Consider the following 16,258-nt stretch of genomic DNA (forward strand, 5'->3'; position numbering starts at 1 on the left):
GAGCTCTGTAGGTGCACCCACTTCCGTTCCTGCAGCTATGCCGCTGCCTTGTGCTGTTGGGTCTCCTAAGCACCCTGCTACATCGAAGTTTTATTTAACTGTAAAGTTTTCGAAAGAGCTACATTTTTTGTTACATGAGCTACGCGTACCAAAGAATGTGATTTGATCGAATACAAAGAAATAGGTGGAGGAGAGGGAAGGGGGGTCACAATAGGTACCAGGCTTGTATTATACTTAATTACGCCTGCTGGAAATTGTTGGAAAGGTCCTCTGCTGGTGGGGTTTAATCCTGCTCGTCACAAACTGTTCTTTGGATAATAAATAAAATGGAAGCACCCTTTTGAACTTTTGCAGCTTTGACGTCCTCCTTTTTTCTGTTTGGCCTTCTTTCGACACTTCATCGCCGCCTTCACAGGGTCGCCGTTCCTAGCGCCGCGATTTGCAACTTCATGTGGTTGTTCTATCGACGTCATTTGACCTCGCCCCTGTCAATGCTGGTGATCAGCTATCAGGCGTAGTCACTTGGAATCTATTACAAGTCCCACCTGCGGCGAGGGGGTAAAATCACGTGGTGTTCTAACTCAGCGTTCTCTAGAGCCCTTGAAAACCATGAAAACTCTGTCCAAGCAGTAATAGGTCTCTTTCGCCTTCCAAGAGCAGCTCCAAGCAGCCCAAAAACTGCTCCCGCCATAGACGTTCTATGCAAATAAAATACGGAGCTGCTTAGAGCAGGCAAAAAAAGAGGCTATTTACTCAATGTATCCAAGGCAAAGGGCCGGATTCTGGGTTTACCATACGTTTGAAAGCGTCCGTTGCGAACGTTCATTCTGAGAGCGACTTCTTTCTGTTTCGCCTACACTGTTTTAAAACCTCTTTCTTGCAATGTTTTCGGTAAATCCATTTTGTTGCAAGCTTTCAAAACCCTCTGCGGAGAGTTCAAGAACGCCTCCGCGCTTCCTCCCAGAGAGTCTAGGCGGTCTAGGCAGGTCTAGGGATACTGGGGATTTTATACCTGCCTAACTAGGGAGAAACTCTTTCGAGTCAGGCAACACTGTGTCTCGCTGCAAAGTGCCCGCGCTGCTGCTGCTGCTGATACATACGTGCGTTATGTTGTAGAAACGCGAGCGCGTTTCTCCTGTCGCAGAGATTGTTGATCCTGAACGGTGCTACCAGTGTTACGCGCGCTTTTGTTGCCTCAGGCGTGTGTATAATGCAAGAGGCACATTTCCTTCGGGATCACCCTTTCGGAGGAATCTACGTCCTGTGAGGCTACGCGTAACAGACGTCTGGACGGTCTGGTCCCCTACAAATCATCTCCGGTTGGCATTGTGCGTCAACCAGCAACATGGAGAGCTCCAACGTGGAAGGTAACGTCACTAGAATAAGCATGCTTGCACCAGGCCTTGTAGAATGCTGTACGCACGTCAGTCTATCCGTCGAAAACGCCGCGCATTGCTTGCTCCATCTCGTGAGTGGAGTGTCTGCGTATCCATGAAGAACTTGCAGTGTCGCTCTTCTTGCCGTTCTTGTGGTCAGAGCTTTGACTCTAGGCTCCTTTAGAAAAATAACTTTTATAAATATAAATGAGCGAGCACCATCAAGTTCCTGTGCGTGCTTTCAATCATGTCGTCGCTTTAGGTATTGCTGTCATTAATGGAAGAAGTTACGGAGAGCTCCTTGAATGATCTGTTCCCTATTGTTCCGATACTGTAAGGCGCGCGAAATCTCGCTATGTGCTTGCTTTAAAAGTGCCGTGCACGCCCGTGATGTCCGCAATCTTGTTCTCCCGTTACAAAAAACAAGAAAGAAGAAAAGCTGCCAGACGTCGTCTTGGCTATGTTCGTTTACAAGAAATGTCAAGAAACCAGAGGCTTGAGTTTAACTCGGGGGTAGGGGGCGGGGGTGGGGGAACAAACAGAAAATTGAGCAAGTTCTGTATAAATAACAGCTTGCACACTGTCATGACGACGACCAGTTTTGGTTTCGTGTGCTGCCAACGAGGGCGTGTCCGCTCGCTGCTCTCGCTTACGCGTAGCCGTTGCAAGCACTCGAGTTGTCGAGCATGAGCCCGCGTTGTTTGCTATGATAGCCGCACCATTCAGGGATTAAAAACGTGAACAGTGATAAGATTAACGTTTTGTAACGTCCTTTCGGCGAAGAATGCGGCGGGTTGATGTCAGCTAGTAAATTTAGCCGGCTTACATTAGACGAAGACTATCTCTAACTCACTGGCCGCACTGTAAATGGTTGTGAAACGTTGGGTAGATGTGACGCGCGCTATTACCTATGTGAAATGTTTTTGACACTGCTCGTCTTATGTGTAATGAATTGTACCATCTAGGACATCGAAGTGGTGCATATAGTGTGCGTGTGTGGGGTGAAACGTTATCACATAGGCGTCTGGAATGGAAACGTAGCACTTCCATGTTTTTTTTTTTTTCTTATCTACACAGAATTTTTGTATTTTATGCTGAGCATAACAATTTATATAAGCTGGGTAGTGGTGGTAAAATGCATTTATTGTGGGTTTAGACACCGACAGTGTCGTGCGTTGTCACATTTTAGTGTCGGAAAAAAGAAGGGGAGGGAGAGATGAAAGATAGGAAAACGGGGCATAGTCAGATTATCAAGGCCAGACGACTCCACGAATATATTTACCCGTTTCCTCTTGTCGCCGCTAATGGGTTTGGAAATGAGAAAAACTAAAAAGCTGAATGTCACCACCGTCTGCGATTTTCCTTCTGACGGCTCGACATGTCACGAAGAGAATTAAACTTCAACTTGTGCAATCGGTGCTTGAATGGGCGTTTCCCTACTTACGATGTGTGACTCCGAAACAGACGTCGGAAGGACTGTTAGTGAAGAGAGAAGGTCCTGCTTTAGATTTTTGTTTTGTGCAAAAAATACTTCATTGACTCGAGAAAAACGTGCTGCCTAATCTTGGCGTTGTATTTGCTCGATACGAGACCGAAAACGGGACGGCGAGACGACGAACGAACAAGAAGGCCGCCAGACCTGAACTGACACTTCACTTGAAAAGATACGTGCACCGGTTCGCGCAGCGAATTATCTTCCCGCGTATTCGTTGCAGAACTCGCTGTTTTGCTCACTGAAGCGGACCTGAACTGTTGGGCTCGTTTCGCTATAGATAGGTGCAGCGTAGACTGGTTTAGGCAGCGCAGGCCAAATCGAACAGGCGTGGCTGCCCGGGCTGTAAGCGCAACCTCGAAATGGAAGTTTGGTGCGTGCGGCGGAGCATGGGGCGAGAAATTGCACGCGAAGTTGCGGTTGTTTCATTGTTCCCCTGCGTCGTATGCGTACTCCCCCTGACTTGTTCTCCGTACGAAGGAACCGCCGTCCCCTACTTCGGCCCCTACAAAAACACAGTTAGTTGTTCACGGGTTGGCAATCATGTGGTGGCATCAAAGAGTGCTTCGGTCGAAAGCCTGTTGGTTGCGTTGGAAAGCTGCATCCGATACATCTGCGAAATATGATGGAACATGCTCTCATCGGTTGGTTGTTGTCCAGCGCTCAGTTGTGGTGGTTGTGGCCTCATGTCCTGATGTCACTCAGATTTTTTAGTTGTCTGTGGCCTCCTCTTTTTGCGCGCCCCCCCCTCCCACACACTTCCTGTCCGCTGTCATTCACTCTGCTGGTACATAAAAATGCTGTTTTCGAGTTACGACAAAACAGCCCGTCTTTAGAGTCGATGAGATACACGTGTACGTACATGCCTGCTATCTTTGGGTATTCTTTTTTTTTTAAGCTATATACGGAAGTCTCTCCGTCTTTCTCTCTCCGTGCGCGCTAGCACGCACACTCGCGCGCGTAATCTAAAAACGAAGTAAGCTCGAAAAGAGCGTATAGGGAATATAATTGGTATAAAATAGGACACGCCGTGAGGAAACATCGTGGTTTTTCCTTGCGTACATGTCGCGACTCTCGCCGTCGCCGTGAAGCTCGCGTGATGAAGGCCAGTCGTCAAACGTCGTCAAAAATTGCCGCCGACATAATTGCGCCTGGAGTCTTCCGTCTTTCTGCGACGTAACGGAAGGGCGTGCACCGGTGAAGGATCGGTGTATTGTGCGGTGAACACCGTGGACCATGCATGGCGAGGCGGGAAAGGGTGGAATGCGACGTCCCGGTGTGCTCATAGCGTAGCGTCACCCGTGATATACTGCGGGGCTCGATTCCAACTTTTTGCTGTTGACAATTTATTTCGGGATTGTACGGGGTAGAGCGTGTGAGACTGCCGTGCAGAGGAGCACCAGGTTCGACTCCCGCGAAGTGCACGTACTATTATGAGCAATATGAAAGGGAACACAGGAACGCGTGGCAAGCAGCCTCGAAACAGACTCGGAGCGATACGCGGATGGCGCTGTGAAAAACAAAGGGGGAAAGGAGGGCGCTCTTCCACTAACTGTTGGCACTCCCACCACTCTGGGATCGCTAAAAAGCAGCGGCTTACGCCATTTCGCCGATAATATGGTATCGTCCGACGGCTGATAAGACGCACGGCGGGAATGGGAACAGTTGTTAGAGCAGCGTCCTCCTTTCCACTTTGTTTCCGACGGCGGCCGCTGCGTATCACTCATAGCTGGGTCAAGGTGTTTTCTGCGCGTTCGTGCACGTGTTCCCTTTCATATTGCTCGTAATAGTACAGACGCTTCGCATTTGCAAATGCGGTATCCAAGGTGCGCGAGCTGCATGATCAGCTTTCGCGCACATATCGTTCTTCATTGGCTCTTGTATCGGCGTTGTTCCGCTATGGTACTGCTGAATTTGCGTGGTCCGTTCGGAATAAATTTAGAACCCGCACTCGCCTGTAAAAGCGACCTGGCATGAGGCCGATGTTGTTTTCATCTGAACAGCGTGATTTGTCGGGAACAAAACCAAAAAATAAATAAATAAATGCCGTTCCAAAATCGACTGCAAAATGAGATTCTGGAAGAGGTTTAAGCGGTGAGACCGCTGGGCTTTTTAAGCCCACGTTTGGGCCTTTTTTGCACGCTTTACGTAAGCCTTCGAAGGGACGAATTTTAAACGACCGGCTACGTTTTCGTTTAAAAATGCGCGCGACGTCTGTGGTGCGTTCGAAAAACCTCTAGGTCGCTGTTTATTGTAGCCAGGGAAAGAAAGCGTGTGTGTACGCCGGGTGCATCTACGGAGTCTCGGGAGAGTTGGCGCAATGCGTCACCTGTCGAGACCCGTCCAGCGCTTATCAGTGGCCGCTGTTTGGAGTGGACCGCTGAGCCACAGCCTCGCTGAGCTGCGGAGTAGGGAAGCGGAATCCGCCCTATACAAACGAGACGCCGCATGCTTTCGTTTCGCAACCACGGGCTCAGCTGCACTGCACCGAACTACGTGCGGCGCCGGGGTTATTTGTCGGCTCGACGCGTATAATCTGTCGGCGTGTTTGAGAAGCCGAGCGGCGATCCGTTCGCGAACGGAGGGGTTTCCGTCCCACTGACTTCGCGCCCGAAGCAATGCGACGCAGGGCCGAGAAAAGGGAAATGTAGCGAGCGCCGATTTTGGAAACCGGTCCGACGTGCAATGTTGTTGATATAATATTGTATGTGCGTACGATACCAACTGGAAAACCGTTTTCGCCCCGCCACGGGTCGTGCAAACAGTGTGCGCGTGTCGGAGGTCACTTTGGCCGGGTTTGATGCCAGCCTGAACGAGGGGGAAGTGCCGTCGTGCCGTGCTGCATGCGCGTGAGTTCGTGCATCGCTTGCTTGGGACGCCCTTTTCGTGTCCCCCTCACCCCCGGCTCACACACACACACACGCACTGTCACGCATCCCCCCCCCCCACCTCCCGGCTTTCTTATGTTACCGAATTTGATGGGAAGTGTTGATTTTTCTCGGCCGCCCTCACACCCGATAGCAAAAAACACAAGAAAATACCCTTTTAAAGGAACATCCCCACACCCCTTTCAAGATGTGCCTTGTCGTTTATAGCACCCTTTAAAAGGGTGTTTTTTACTAAGGTGTAACAGTGTTATAGACGAAAATTCCCCTTTAGGGTGTAAATCATTTTACAGTGCAGTAGTGTCCGGTTTCCCAGAAACGACCGGCATGCGACAAGCCGAAGCGCGAGGCGGGAGGCCGCTTCTTTGATGGAGGCGAAAAGCAAAAACGCCCGTGCGTACGAATTTCGGCGCACGTCAGAAATCCTAAGGTGGTCAAAATTAATCTGGAGCCCTCCACTACGGCGCTCCTCATCGCTTGCGTTGCGTCGGCGCGTTAAACCCTACAATCAATCAACAACTTTGGTTTGCCATGCTTGCGGCGGCTGTCGATGTAGTGAGCGCATAGCTATGCAGCGCACGAGCCACTGCGGCAGCTACCTTCTTCCTCACTAACCTCGATTCCCCCACCCCCCCCCCTTGGGACAACCTGCGAAGCGCCCTATGTGACCCCGCAATAAAGGCGCTCCGTCGCGCGTCCTTCGCAGCGGAGGTTCTGGCGTTCGATTTTTCCAACGCGCGACTCCGGAACGCCAACGCCGAGTGGGCTGCTCCGCTGCAGCTTTGTTCACTGCGCTGTGCGAACCGAGGAAAAAGAGTACTAATAAGGATAACAAAAAACGTGTTCGGTTTCGCGCTTCGCATGCAAACGGGGACGTAAAGCGCTCTCGCATATCGCAAGGATGGCCAGCTGTACCCACGGCACGCTTGCATCCCACGCCACGGGGCGTTCGTGGAGGAGGCGATTGCTCCCTCCTATGATTAGAGGTCGAGTTTGTGGAGTATTTTTTTTTTTTTTTTTCCACGGAGGTCTTTTTAACAAGTGAAAATTTTAAACTTAATTTCATACCACGCATAATCACAACCTGGCCTTCTACACCAGCCACCCTCATTAGAGAGTTTTAGCAGTCCGTATGCTCCGGCCGTTCCGTTCGTTACGTTGCTACCGGGTTTACCGGGACCCGACTGCGCATGCGCGCGCACGTACCGGGTTCTTTCCGTGTAGTGAGACGGAAAACGTGTTTTAGCACTCCGAAGCGTCGTACCGTTCGTTCCGTGTGACGGCTGATTAGCCGAGTTGTTGCAAAAATCCACGCGCTAAAAATACGTAAATAAACAACGCAGTTTCCCCTAAAGCATTGCAAATCTAAAATAAATCGCGCTCGGCCGGACGCATTGTGAGGCAGGAGCTGCGGCGGCGGCGACGGCACCAGAGCGAGCGCAGGTGACGACATGGTCTCGCGCCGTTCACGTGGAGGAATGGCCTTGGCCTTGCCCGATTGAAGCGCTAGACACATGTACGATTGGTACACGCGATTTGTATGCGAGTGATCGTTACGACTGTCACCACGACTAGTCGTACGCGTGAATTTGAGACACATGGCCCGATGCGGGTGTGCGATGCCTCGTCGGCGCCGCCCACTGTTTTTGCTCCATAGTCAACTACGACGATCGCTGAGCTGAATTTGTAGATTCCGCGCGTTTGTACGCAAGAAATGGATAAATCAGGCAATCGTGAATATTCGCCAGGACGCTAAGCCTAAAGTTCCCAACACCCGAGCCGACCAGAGCAACGCAAGTCGGTTGCGGGCTCCGGATACGGTAACACGGGAGCAGAGCGCCGGGAGTGACGCCGGCCGCGTACGGAACAAATGGCGCATGCGCAGTCGGATCCCGGTAAACCCGGCAGCAACGTAACGAACGGAACGGCCGGAGTATACGGACTGCTAAAACTCTCTATTGTCTTTGACCCATTTTTCGTTCTTTCTTGCTCACGGATTTTAGTGTTTAAGTCTTCATCTCCGATACTTAACCATTGTTTTGGCGCTCTTTGTCCCAGTTGGCCTTGCGCCATAACAATTCAACCATCATCATCATTATCTAGAATGGTGTAAAGACGGACCGCCATAGTTTCGCTTTTCCAGCAGCCGTGTCCCATGCTTCACTCGACCGATTCCGCTTGGTACAAGTATAACCGGGCTAGAGCGGCGGCGTGCGCTGTGCGCACGCCGCCGCTCTAGCCTGGTTGTGGTACAAGTTGTACACCGCGAAGAACGAAAGTCAAGGACGCTCCCGCATGGGAGCCCTGCTCACGATCTGAGCACAGCACCGCGGCGGCACCACAGATGCTAAGTGGAAGGGATTATCGAGAAAGAAGCGTGCGAAGAGCAGGTTGGTACTGGGTCGCCTAACCAACAGCCCTGCCATGATTGATTGATTTATATATCGTCGCACCCCCATCGTATTTAGGCGATGACATTGCCATCCGCAAAGCTTATACAATGATAGCGCTTCGAGTGTTGTTGCCTTTAATGTGCGCGGACCAGCATGTACGGTCTGTCATACCCGACTGCCCGTTATATCGGCTCCGCTGTATCAAGCGTCCAAACGCTGTATAGCGGTCATTTCCCACCAAGCTCAGTCGCTTCCGGCCAAGCGTATTCGGAAGCCGTGCCTCGGGAAAATGCGAGGCATTGTACCATGTTTAAAAAAAAATGCTGGGTGGAGAGAGGGTTCTGATTAGTGCAAGCTTGCCAAAAGTTTGTCAACCCTTTCTAAAGAAAGCCGAGAGAAGCGCGATAGCTGACGGTGCGTCCAATCTTCGCTCAAAGTGCGCCCAATCGATCGTCAAGGCTTCGAATACCCAAATCGCAAACGAAGAACGAACCCATGCGACGATTTTTCGCGCGCTAAGGGAACGGACCTGCGAACGGTCTAAATGTATACCGATAATACGTGGTTTATGGGATACAGTGTACTATTAGTAACGGTGCGTGTATTGTATTATCTGGAACCGTTCCTTTTTGGCGATTTTCAAGCAACCGTTTTGACACAATGGAAGCCCGGATTCACGCACGCGCCGTGTGTCCAGAGAACTTGTCAGAGCTTTTCGGTCGACCAACCGGTCTATGGGGAAAGGCATTAGTACTCACTAATGAAGCTTCCGCTTAAAAAAATGTAACCGTTCGAAGTACGGCCACAGAGTCCTTCACTCTGGTACGCAGTGAGTAATCCGCTGTGTGGCTGGCCTTCTGCGCGCGGGACCGGACCCCGCGTGCGAGGAAGAGCAGTCCGTCCCGCGCTGCCTGGTCTATTTGCGGCCCGCTCGGTCGACGACCCCCCCAAACCCCCGCGGTGGGCGGATATCGAGAATTCCCGCTCGCGCGTCTTGTCGGAGGCTGCTGACACACTGGCCGCCACCCTTCGCAACGCAAAAAGCGCTTGACCGTCGCCGTCGGGGGAATCCAGAACACTGCACCCACAGCCACGGTGTTCACGTGTGTCCCCTGTCTGGACGTCTGAGTTTTAGCATAGCGGCTAGCGGAGGCTCACGCAACCAACGTTTTGCACGCAACGGTGGCGGGTTACCGGGACCCGACCGCGCGTGCGCGCGCGGGGAGGGCGAGGAGGTTGCCCCTCAGTGGAGAGAATGCGTGGGCATGGTGAAGGCCGGCCCGCGGAACTAATTCCCCCACCGGAACGAATTTTCACCTTCCCAGTCGGGCCCCGCTACCCGCCGCCGTAGCGTTAGCGGACGGTACCCGCTATGCTGAAACTAGAGAGTTTTAGCATAGCGTGCTCCGTCCGCTAACGCTACGGCGGCGGGTAGCGTAAGGTCCCTGAAAGAACTAAGGTAGCGCCAACTGCTCCCTCCTTCTCCGCTGCCCTCCTCTTTTTTCTCTCCCCTCACCCGCGGCGCCGCCGTCCCTTTAACTCCGCGGCGGGGCCGCCATATTTGTTGGCCACTTGAGAGCAGACGCCCTCGCTACGCTTCAGGGCGCTCGCTGCAGTTTGCTCTTGTTTTCGCGCCGAAATCGCTCTTTGGTAGCATTTATAGGATTTCTAGAGCCCCGTTTTACCAACAGGCACTGAGTGATAGTGTTTTGTTTTATATTTTTGTCTACAAGGGGATATTTGCGGGGCGGATGCCGCTGGCGCATACGCACAGCGCGGTTTTTGTTTACGTGTGCGGCATTCTGTAACACCTCAGGATAGCTCGTGAATGCGAAAGGATCGAGCGTGGACATTTCAAACTGCTCTGTTACGGTAGTTCCGTTCTTGCATTCGCGTGACTGTGGTCGTGCAATCACTGCACAGAGGTCTTGCGCACGGTTCGCGGCAGTATACAGTGCGCTTCATTCGCAAATGCCGTAGTTCGAGCGCTGCGCTGGCGTCCTTGCACTCGCCTTTCTTGCGATAATTGTGTATCCTCAGCGGCGTTCACTCTGCGCCCGCTTTTACTAACGACCTACAGCCTACCTTAATTACGCGCAGTTTAGAGTGCTTTGCCGTTTTTGTAGAAATGGTTCCTTCACCTTCATGTCGTTATAGGCTGCTGTGAGTAGACTAAAAACATACACATGCTGTTTTGCGTGTGTGCACGTACAGCGACGTGAAAAGCCCCTGCTTCCCCGACTTCGCAGCCGGATACACTAAACTACACTCGCGGCCGTACGTTCATGTGCGAACCTAGTGAAAAACGCAGACTTGTAATTCTGGGAATACGCGCCAGAGAAGACTGCGATCAATCGATCGGGTAAACTGAAATTACAGTCCCTCTAGGTACAAATTATGTAACTAGTTACTGCAGTTAATTAATCATGCAATACGTTTTTTCACCGGGCGCGGTCGTTTACAGCCGTTATTAATGGAGGCGCCTGGACAGAATTGTTTTGTGCTGGGATATATTCTGGCAGATTTGTACATTGCACTAACACAGGGATACACCCGAAAGAAATTCGAAAGAGGACCAATGTCACGATGATTATCAAGAGAAAACAATAAATCACAAAAATGAATTGGTGCCAGCAAATAGATATTTTATTGGAACAAACGTCCGTAATGACGTCGTGCAGGTGGCTTGTGCTGCTGACGTGGCTTCCCGTGAGAAAAAATGTTGGGAGTGGCATTTGGGTTTAGTTTTTTTAACGCCAAGCTTCTCCAATATCCGTTGCTCAAATTGATCCGTGAAATAATCCTATTGAGAAGGGAAAAGAAATGTCGCCACCGAGTTTGAGATGCGCCACAAACACTCCGCAAATATAGGCAATAATGCATTGCAGAAGGGAGTTAGTGACTGTTCTACCGTAGCATGGTCAAATTCGTGTTCGCGCATCTGCTCAGTGCCGCGTCCGCTCAACTCGCTACACTAAACCCGTTTAGCAAGCGCTTTGCTGGACAAAAAATACGTCTGCTGAAAATAATATAGTCGCCCAGTGTGTTTTGGTTCAAATCGCAATGACTGGATACGCTGCGCCATTGACTACTAAGATGAAGTAAGCGCGCACACTGCAAATGTACGGCATCACGTGTAATGCAAACGCAAGTCGTAATTAACGTTCCTCTGTGCATACACGGAAGAAAGGGCGTACAGCCGTTACGGTGCGAATATGCATTTGAAGTGCTCATTCAAACGTGCGCGAATTTAATAAAGCGATAACAGAAATTGCGCATCAAACGTACGTCAACGGCGCGGTCACTATATTAGCTGACCTTAAATTGTTTTACCTAGCCGCATTTTTTTTTTCTCGCAACAGCCTCAATTTGCGCCGCACCGACCAAGCCCATATTACGCAGCAAATCACTACGATGTCATAACAACGGGATTATAATACCACCCGGGTAGCTAACACACAAAACATGACTTCACGCCAAAAAGAGCGTACACGCACTCGGAACGCACACGATACATGGTCAGACGCAAGCTGCCGTCGGCCAAAACAAACATGAATTCAGGCGTCACGAAACCCTTACGACAACTGACTGAACATGCTACGCCGCTGATATTGATGCTGGAAGTTAAGCGCGCACATGACAAATACACGGCCTCTTATCCAAACCAAAGCTTACGACGGGACGAACTCGGCGCTGCGCGCAATGCCTACTCAGAACCAAGCGTGGACGACGGTCGCGAAGGGAATACGCATTTCTTCGTAAGTGACCGCTCAAGCTCGCGCAGAATTTAACAGAGCAAGAACAAGCATTCAGAAACTTACCTCGCAAAAGAGTGATGGTAGCGCCGGCCTGAAGTATGCCCGTTCAAATCTATGCAACCAAACTTTTCTACTTTCTGCGTCGCGTTTCCCGGGCGGAATAACGAAGTCTTGTGCCCTGCCTGACGATATTCGCGCTGCCTAAGGCACAACACATCGACACCGAGAAGCAACCTAAAACGACACCGGTGCGACATTTTTTCGAAGCGAGCAGCTAATTCCGGTACTGAAGCACGGTGGCGACGGTGGCTCGGAAGCCAGCAATGGCGTCGCAGCGGCGGCGTTGCGCAATGTCCCAGCCGGCGAGGCATCGGCGAGGCGACCCGGCGGCGGAGCAAAAAAAACAAAACCACGTGACTTTTCCCTTGGCCAATGGCGCGCGGCGTTCGCCGGCGAAAAAGAAAATGGCAAAAAACGAAGTAAGAGAGGAGCGCGGGCGAGGGCGAAAGGCGGCGAGATCTAAAGATGGCGCTACCTTAGTAATTTTAGGGACCTTAGGGTAGCGGGGCGCGACTGGGGAGAGCAAATTCGTCACGGTGGGGTGGATTAGTTCCGCGCGGCCTGCCTTCGCCATGCCCGCTCTTTCCCTCCGCTGAGGGGCAACCTCCTCGCACTCCCCGCGCGCGCATGCGCAGTCCGGTCCCGCTACCCGCTAACCTTAGCGTGGCGTACGGGAGCCGCTATGCTAAAACTCTCTACTCTCTAGTCCCACGGATGTGGCGGGAAGTGCTGTGCGAAGCGAAGTTTCAAATATTGCCATTCACCGAGAGACGATGCGTCAGACAGCTCCCGTACGCTCCCGTACGCTACGTTAAGGTTAGCGAGTAGCGGGACCGGACTGCGCATGCGCGCGCGGGGAGTGCGAGGAGGTTGCCCCTCAGCGGAGGGAAGAGCGGGCATGGCGAAGGCAGGCCGCGCGGAACTAATCCACCCCACCGTGACGAATTTGCTCTCCCCAGTCGCGCCCCGCTACCCGCTGCCGTAGCGTTAGCGGACGGAGCACGCTATGCTAAAACTCTCTATTTACGTAACGAGCGTTGGTGCAGCCATTACAAATTTACCCGTCCGGTGGATGTCCTGGCCCTGGTGGCAATCCGGGCCGTCTTCGTCAGGTAGGCCACCCACTGCTCGTAAGAAGAGGTGGGGTCCGGGGGGGGGGGGGGGGGGGTAGGGGTAGGTCCGGAGCTTGTTGGCACTCCGTACCTGATGGTCTGGATCAGCACTGACAACTTTTTAGACGTTCATCCACCTCAATCCTCACGATCTACGTCACCTGTATAGTTCATTCCAGAAGCTGCATGCGACGCTGTGGAGGCTGCATTGTTGTCAACAGTCAGTCCACTGAGGGGCTGAACTCACCGTGAAGGAAGCGACAGTAGGTGCTGGGGCCCAGCGGTTCCACCTGCCCAGAGGGAGAAGGATATGTCCTTTCAAGCCCCCTGATGATGATGATGATGATGATGATGATTAAAGGCCTCCCCTTTGAATCGGGGTGATGGCGTGCGCCATCTAGCCTATCTTAGTAGTTTGAATTTAAATTTAGTCCCTTAACTCGGATTTCTTTTTAATTCTGCCCTGCCGCTACCCCTGGCCGGGCTGTTATTTTATCGACTTCCCTGCTTTTTTTCCACCAATACTCTAGCCGCTGCTTAGTAATACCTACTGCTGACCAGTTAATGTTTCCATCTATTGCGAAGCCCAGTGCCTCAGGAAGTAGGACTTTTCCCCCAATTCTGTCCGGCTGAATCTTTTGGCATCCTATTACTATGTGGTCGATTGTTTCTTTATCCCTGCCGCATGCAACACATGTCTCATCCTGGGACGAATATTTGCTCATGTAGGTTCGAGTTCTCAAGCAGCCAGCCCGCGCCTATTGTCATAAAAGTTCTCTTTCCGGATCTCTTTTTAAAAGAGGATGCCATCGGCACTCGGTGTTCCCAGGTAGTCTCCCTCCCAAGTACTGACCGAGCCCAATGCTGCTTAGCTTCGGTGATCGGACGAGAACCGGCGTATTCAGCATGGTATGGCCGATGGCTGACGGCGACTTAGGCGCCCTCAGTGGGCGAACTGTTGACAACAATGTAGCCTCCACAGTGCTGCACGTAGCTTGTGGAATGAGCAAACGGCGAGGCTTCCTGCGTGCCTGTTTAACACTACTGTCGATCCCGTCTTATTCATTTACCATGTAACTTCCTGAGAACAGTTCTTGAAGCATTTTTGCAGGTGTTCTGCAGACACACTGAACAAGACGATGACATCTGCAAATCTCAAATGGCCCCATTTACTGATATCCCTGACTCCCCCCACTTTAGCTTCCTAAACACCCTCTCCAGTCAGGCTGTGAGCGCGGGTTCGATTCCCGATGTCTATCGCTCAAAATTTTGTGGGGCGGCTCCGTGATTGACGCGGCCACAGGTGGTCAAAGGGGTCAACTGCTTCGGATGTTGTTGTGCTGCAGCAGCGCAAAGCCTAGCAACGTTTTACGTCTCAATCACAATTTACCAGTAATTTGCGTAATTATTCTGTTCTGATGGAGGAAAAAAAAAACGCCCACTTGCGCCATATCTCGCAGTACCCCTATATAAAACGCCTCTGCGTGGGTACCCGGAATTTTTAGCTTCGAGCTTTTTTCGGTCAGGGGCAGAACCTGTGCATCGCTCCGCATGCGGCAGATGCGGAGCTGGGAAAATAAGCGAGCCTTTCTTCCTCGCGTGCGCGTGCCTCGGAGGTTAGTGAGCGTCTTGTGGAACAATGTATACGTGGCGGTCGCAGTTGTTGTCAGCAGCGGTGTTTCCGGCAGGCCCCCACACGAGCCCCGTTCGACGCGTTGCTGCACTTTTGAGGCACAAAGAGCGGCGGCTGACGTCAGCCCCCCGCCGACACGCCCGGCTGACGCCACCGCACGAAGGGAGGCGCGCTTTTGTGCCCTCCCTTGAACTCTCCTTCTTTCTCTTTGTCTCCTCGAAAAGGTCGAGAAAGTGCTTGTTGGCAAAATAGGTACACACGAGGATTGTTTGATGGCTATGGCAAAAATAACTGCAGGCCACACGTGTTTTTCTAGAAACAGTTCTTTTTGTTTTTAAACATTGGGGGCTACATGGTCGATCCACCATCACTAAATTAGGAAGTGTAACGCGCAGCGATATACTCATTGATGGCGGCGATGGCCTGCCTCTTCATCTGGCGGAAATTTTCTTTCGCCGGGCCAAATTTTCGAGCTTTCGAACAAGAAGAATCGGACGGGACCAAGTTCGCAGACAAATTCATGCTATTTTGGTATTTCAACGGTCGATTTGTGGGTGGGCGCGTTGTCTTGGTGAAGCGTGTGGTTTTGGTCAGCAGTCAACAATCGCGGCACCCATTGCGCCAACAATTTATTTCTTGCGCAATCCTTCGCGCGGGATTCTGTGCGCTATTTCATTTGAGATGCCCACAGTGTCACTGTCAGTAGTCTCGCTCACTTTCATTCGGTGGTCTTGGATAGCATTGTGCGCTGCTTAAATTTTTCCGCGATGTCCGGAGGGGTGATCCCAGCTGCAGTCGTTAATGTCGTGCCAGGTTTAAACTCGTCCATCCAAAAATTAAGTCTAGCGTTTGTCTTCGTCTAACTCAACAAACTTCATCTAGCTCGGCTTCGATATCTTCGTCCCATTCTATTTTTCTTGACAACTGTCTTTAAATGTATGTCGGACGTGAACCGCGCTGCACTTCCGGTCCTGATTACCAGCGGCCACCTGGACGTCCAGCAACTAAGTACTGCATCTAGGGAATCGGTCGCCCGCCCATCACTTGGATTCCCAGACTAGGGAACCACTCCTACTTTAACTACTACTGCCAGCCGTGACATCGCATATCATAAAAATTTACCATATTTATCAGACGACTTCCGCATATCAGTTCGTCAACACTTGCTTGTGTAGTGGCATCTAAGGCATTAAAAAATTTAAAAGTGATATGGCTTTGGCTGCACCCTATTTATGGATTTTCTTGGTGCGTGCTTGTTTGCGTGAACATTTTCAGCGCGTATGTTAAAAATAAAAATAACGAGCTGTGAGTACTGGGGATCGATTTCGATGCATGGCGCTGTTTTCTGTGCCAGTTTTATGGGCTGGTTCTTATAACTCCAGCATAATGGGGAAGGTGGGGTTGGGAAAGTAATAACTTGTCTTGGTTCGTAGATATTTCCGTTTCTCAGTGGCCAGAACGAAATACTGCGTGAAGCCATTGCATGGGCAAACCTTGAGGGTGACTGGAGGAAGGAAACACGAGATTGTTTCCTTGCCGTTCCGTAAGA

The 16,258-nt window shown here is 51.4% G+C and overlaps 1 protein-coding gene and 1 non-coding gene across 2 annotated transcripts in view; one reads left to right on the plus strand and one right to left on the minus strand.

The window, feature by feature from the left end:
- Nucleotides 1-1,051: 1,051 nt before the first annotated feature.
- Nucleotides 1,052-16,258, plus strand: part of LOC144178420 (uncharacterized) — a 47,348-nt gene continuing 32,141 nt past the window's right edge. Inside the window, exon 1 of the mRNA XM_077706263.1 lies at nucleotides 1,052-1,367. Coding sequence (XP_077562389.1) covers nucleotides 1,346-1,367 — 22 coding nt within the window. The 5' untranslated portion in view covers nucleotides 1,052-1,345. The remainder of the gene's footprint in view (nucleotides 1,368-16,258) is intronic.
- Nucleotides 13,881-13,999, minus strand: LOC144180759 (5S ribosomal RNA). Its single transcript, XR_013324544.1, has one exon. It is a non-coding gene; the product is annotated as a 5S ribosomal RNA (ribosomal RNA).

Source organism: Haemaphysalis longicornis, unplaced genomic scaffold, assembly GCF_048455015.1.
Source record: "Haemaphysalis longicornis isolate Haplotype H1 unplaced genomic scaffold, Haemaphysalis longicornis Haplotype H1 scaffold_4, whole genome shotgun sequence".
In the NCBI taxonomy this organism is placed as follows: domain Eukaryota; kingdom Metazoa; phylum Arthropoda; class Arachnida; order Ixodida; family Ixodidae; genus Haemaphysalis; species Haemaphysalis longicornis.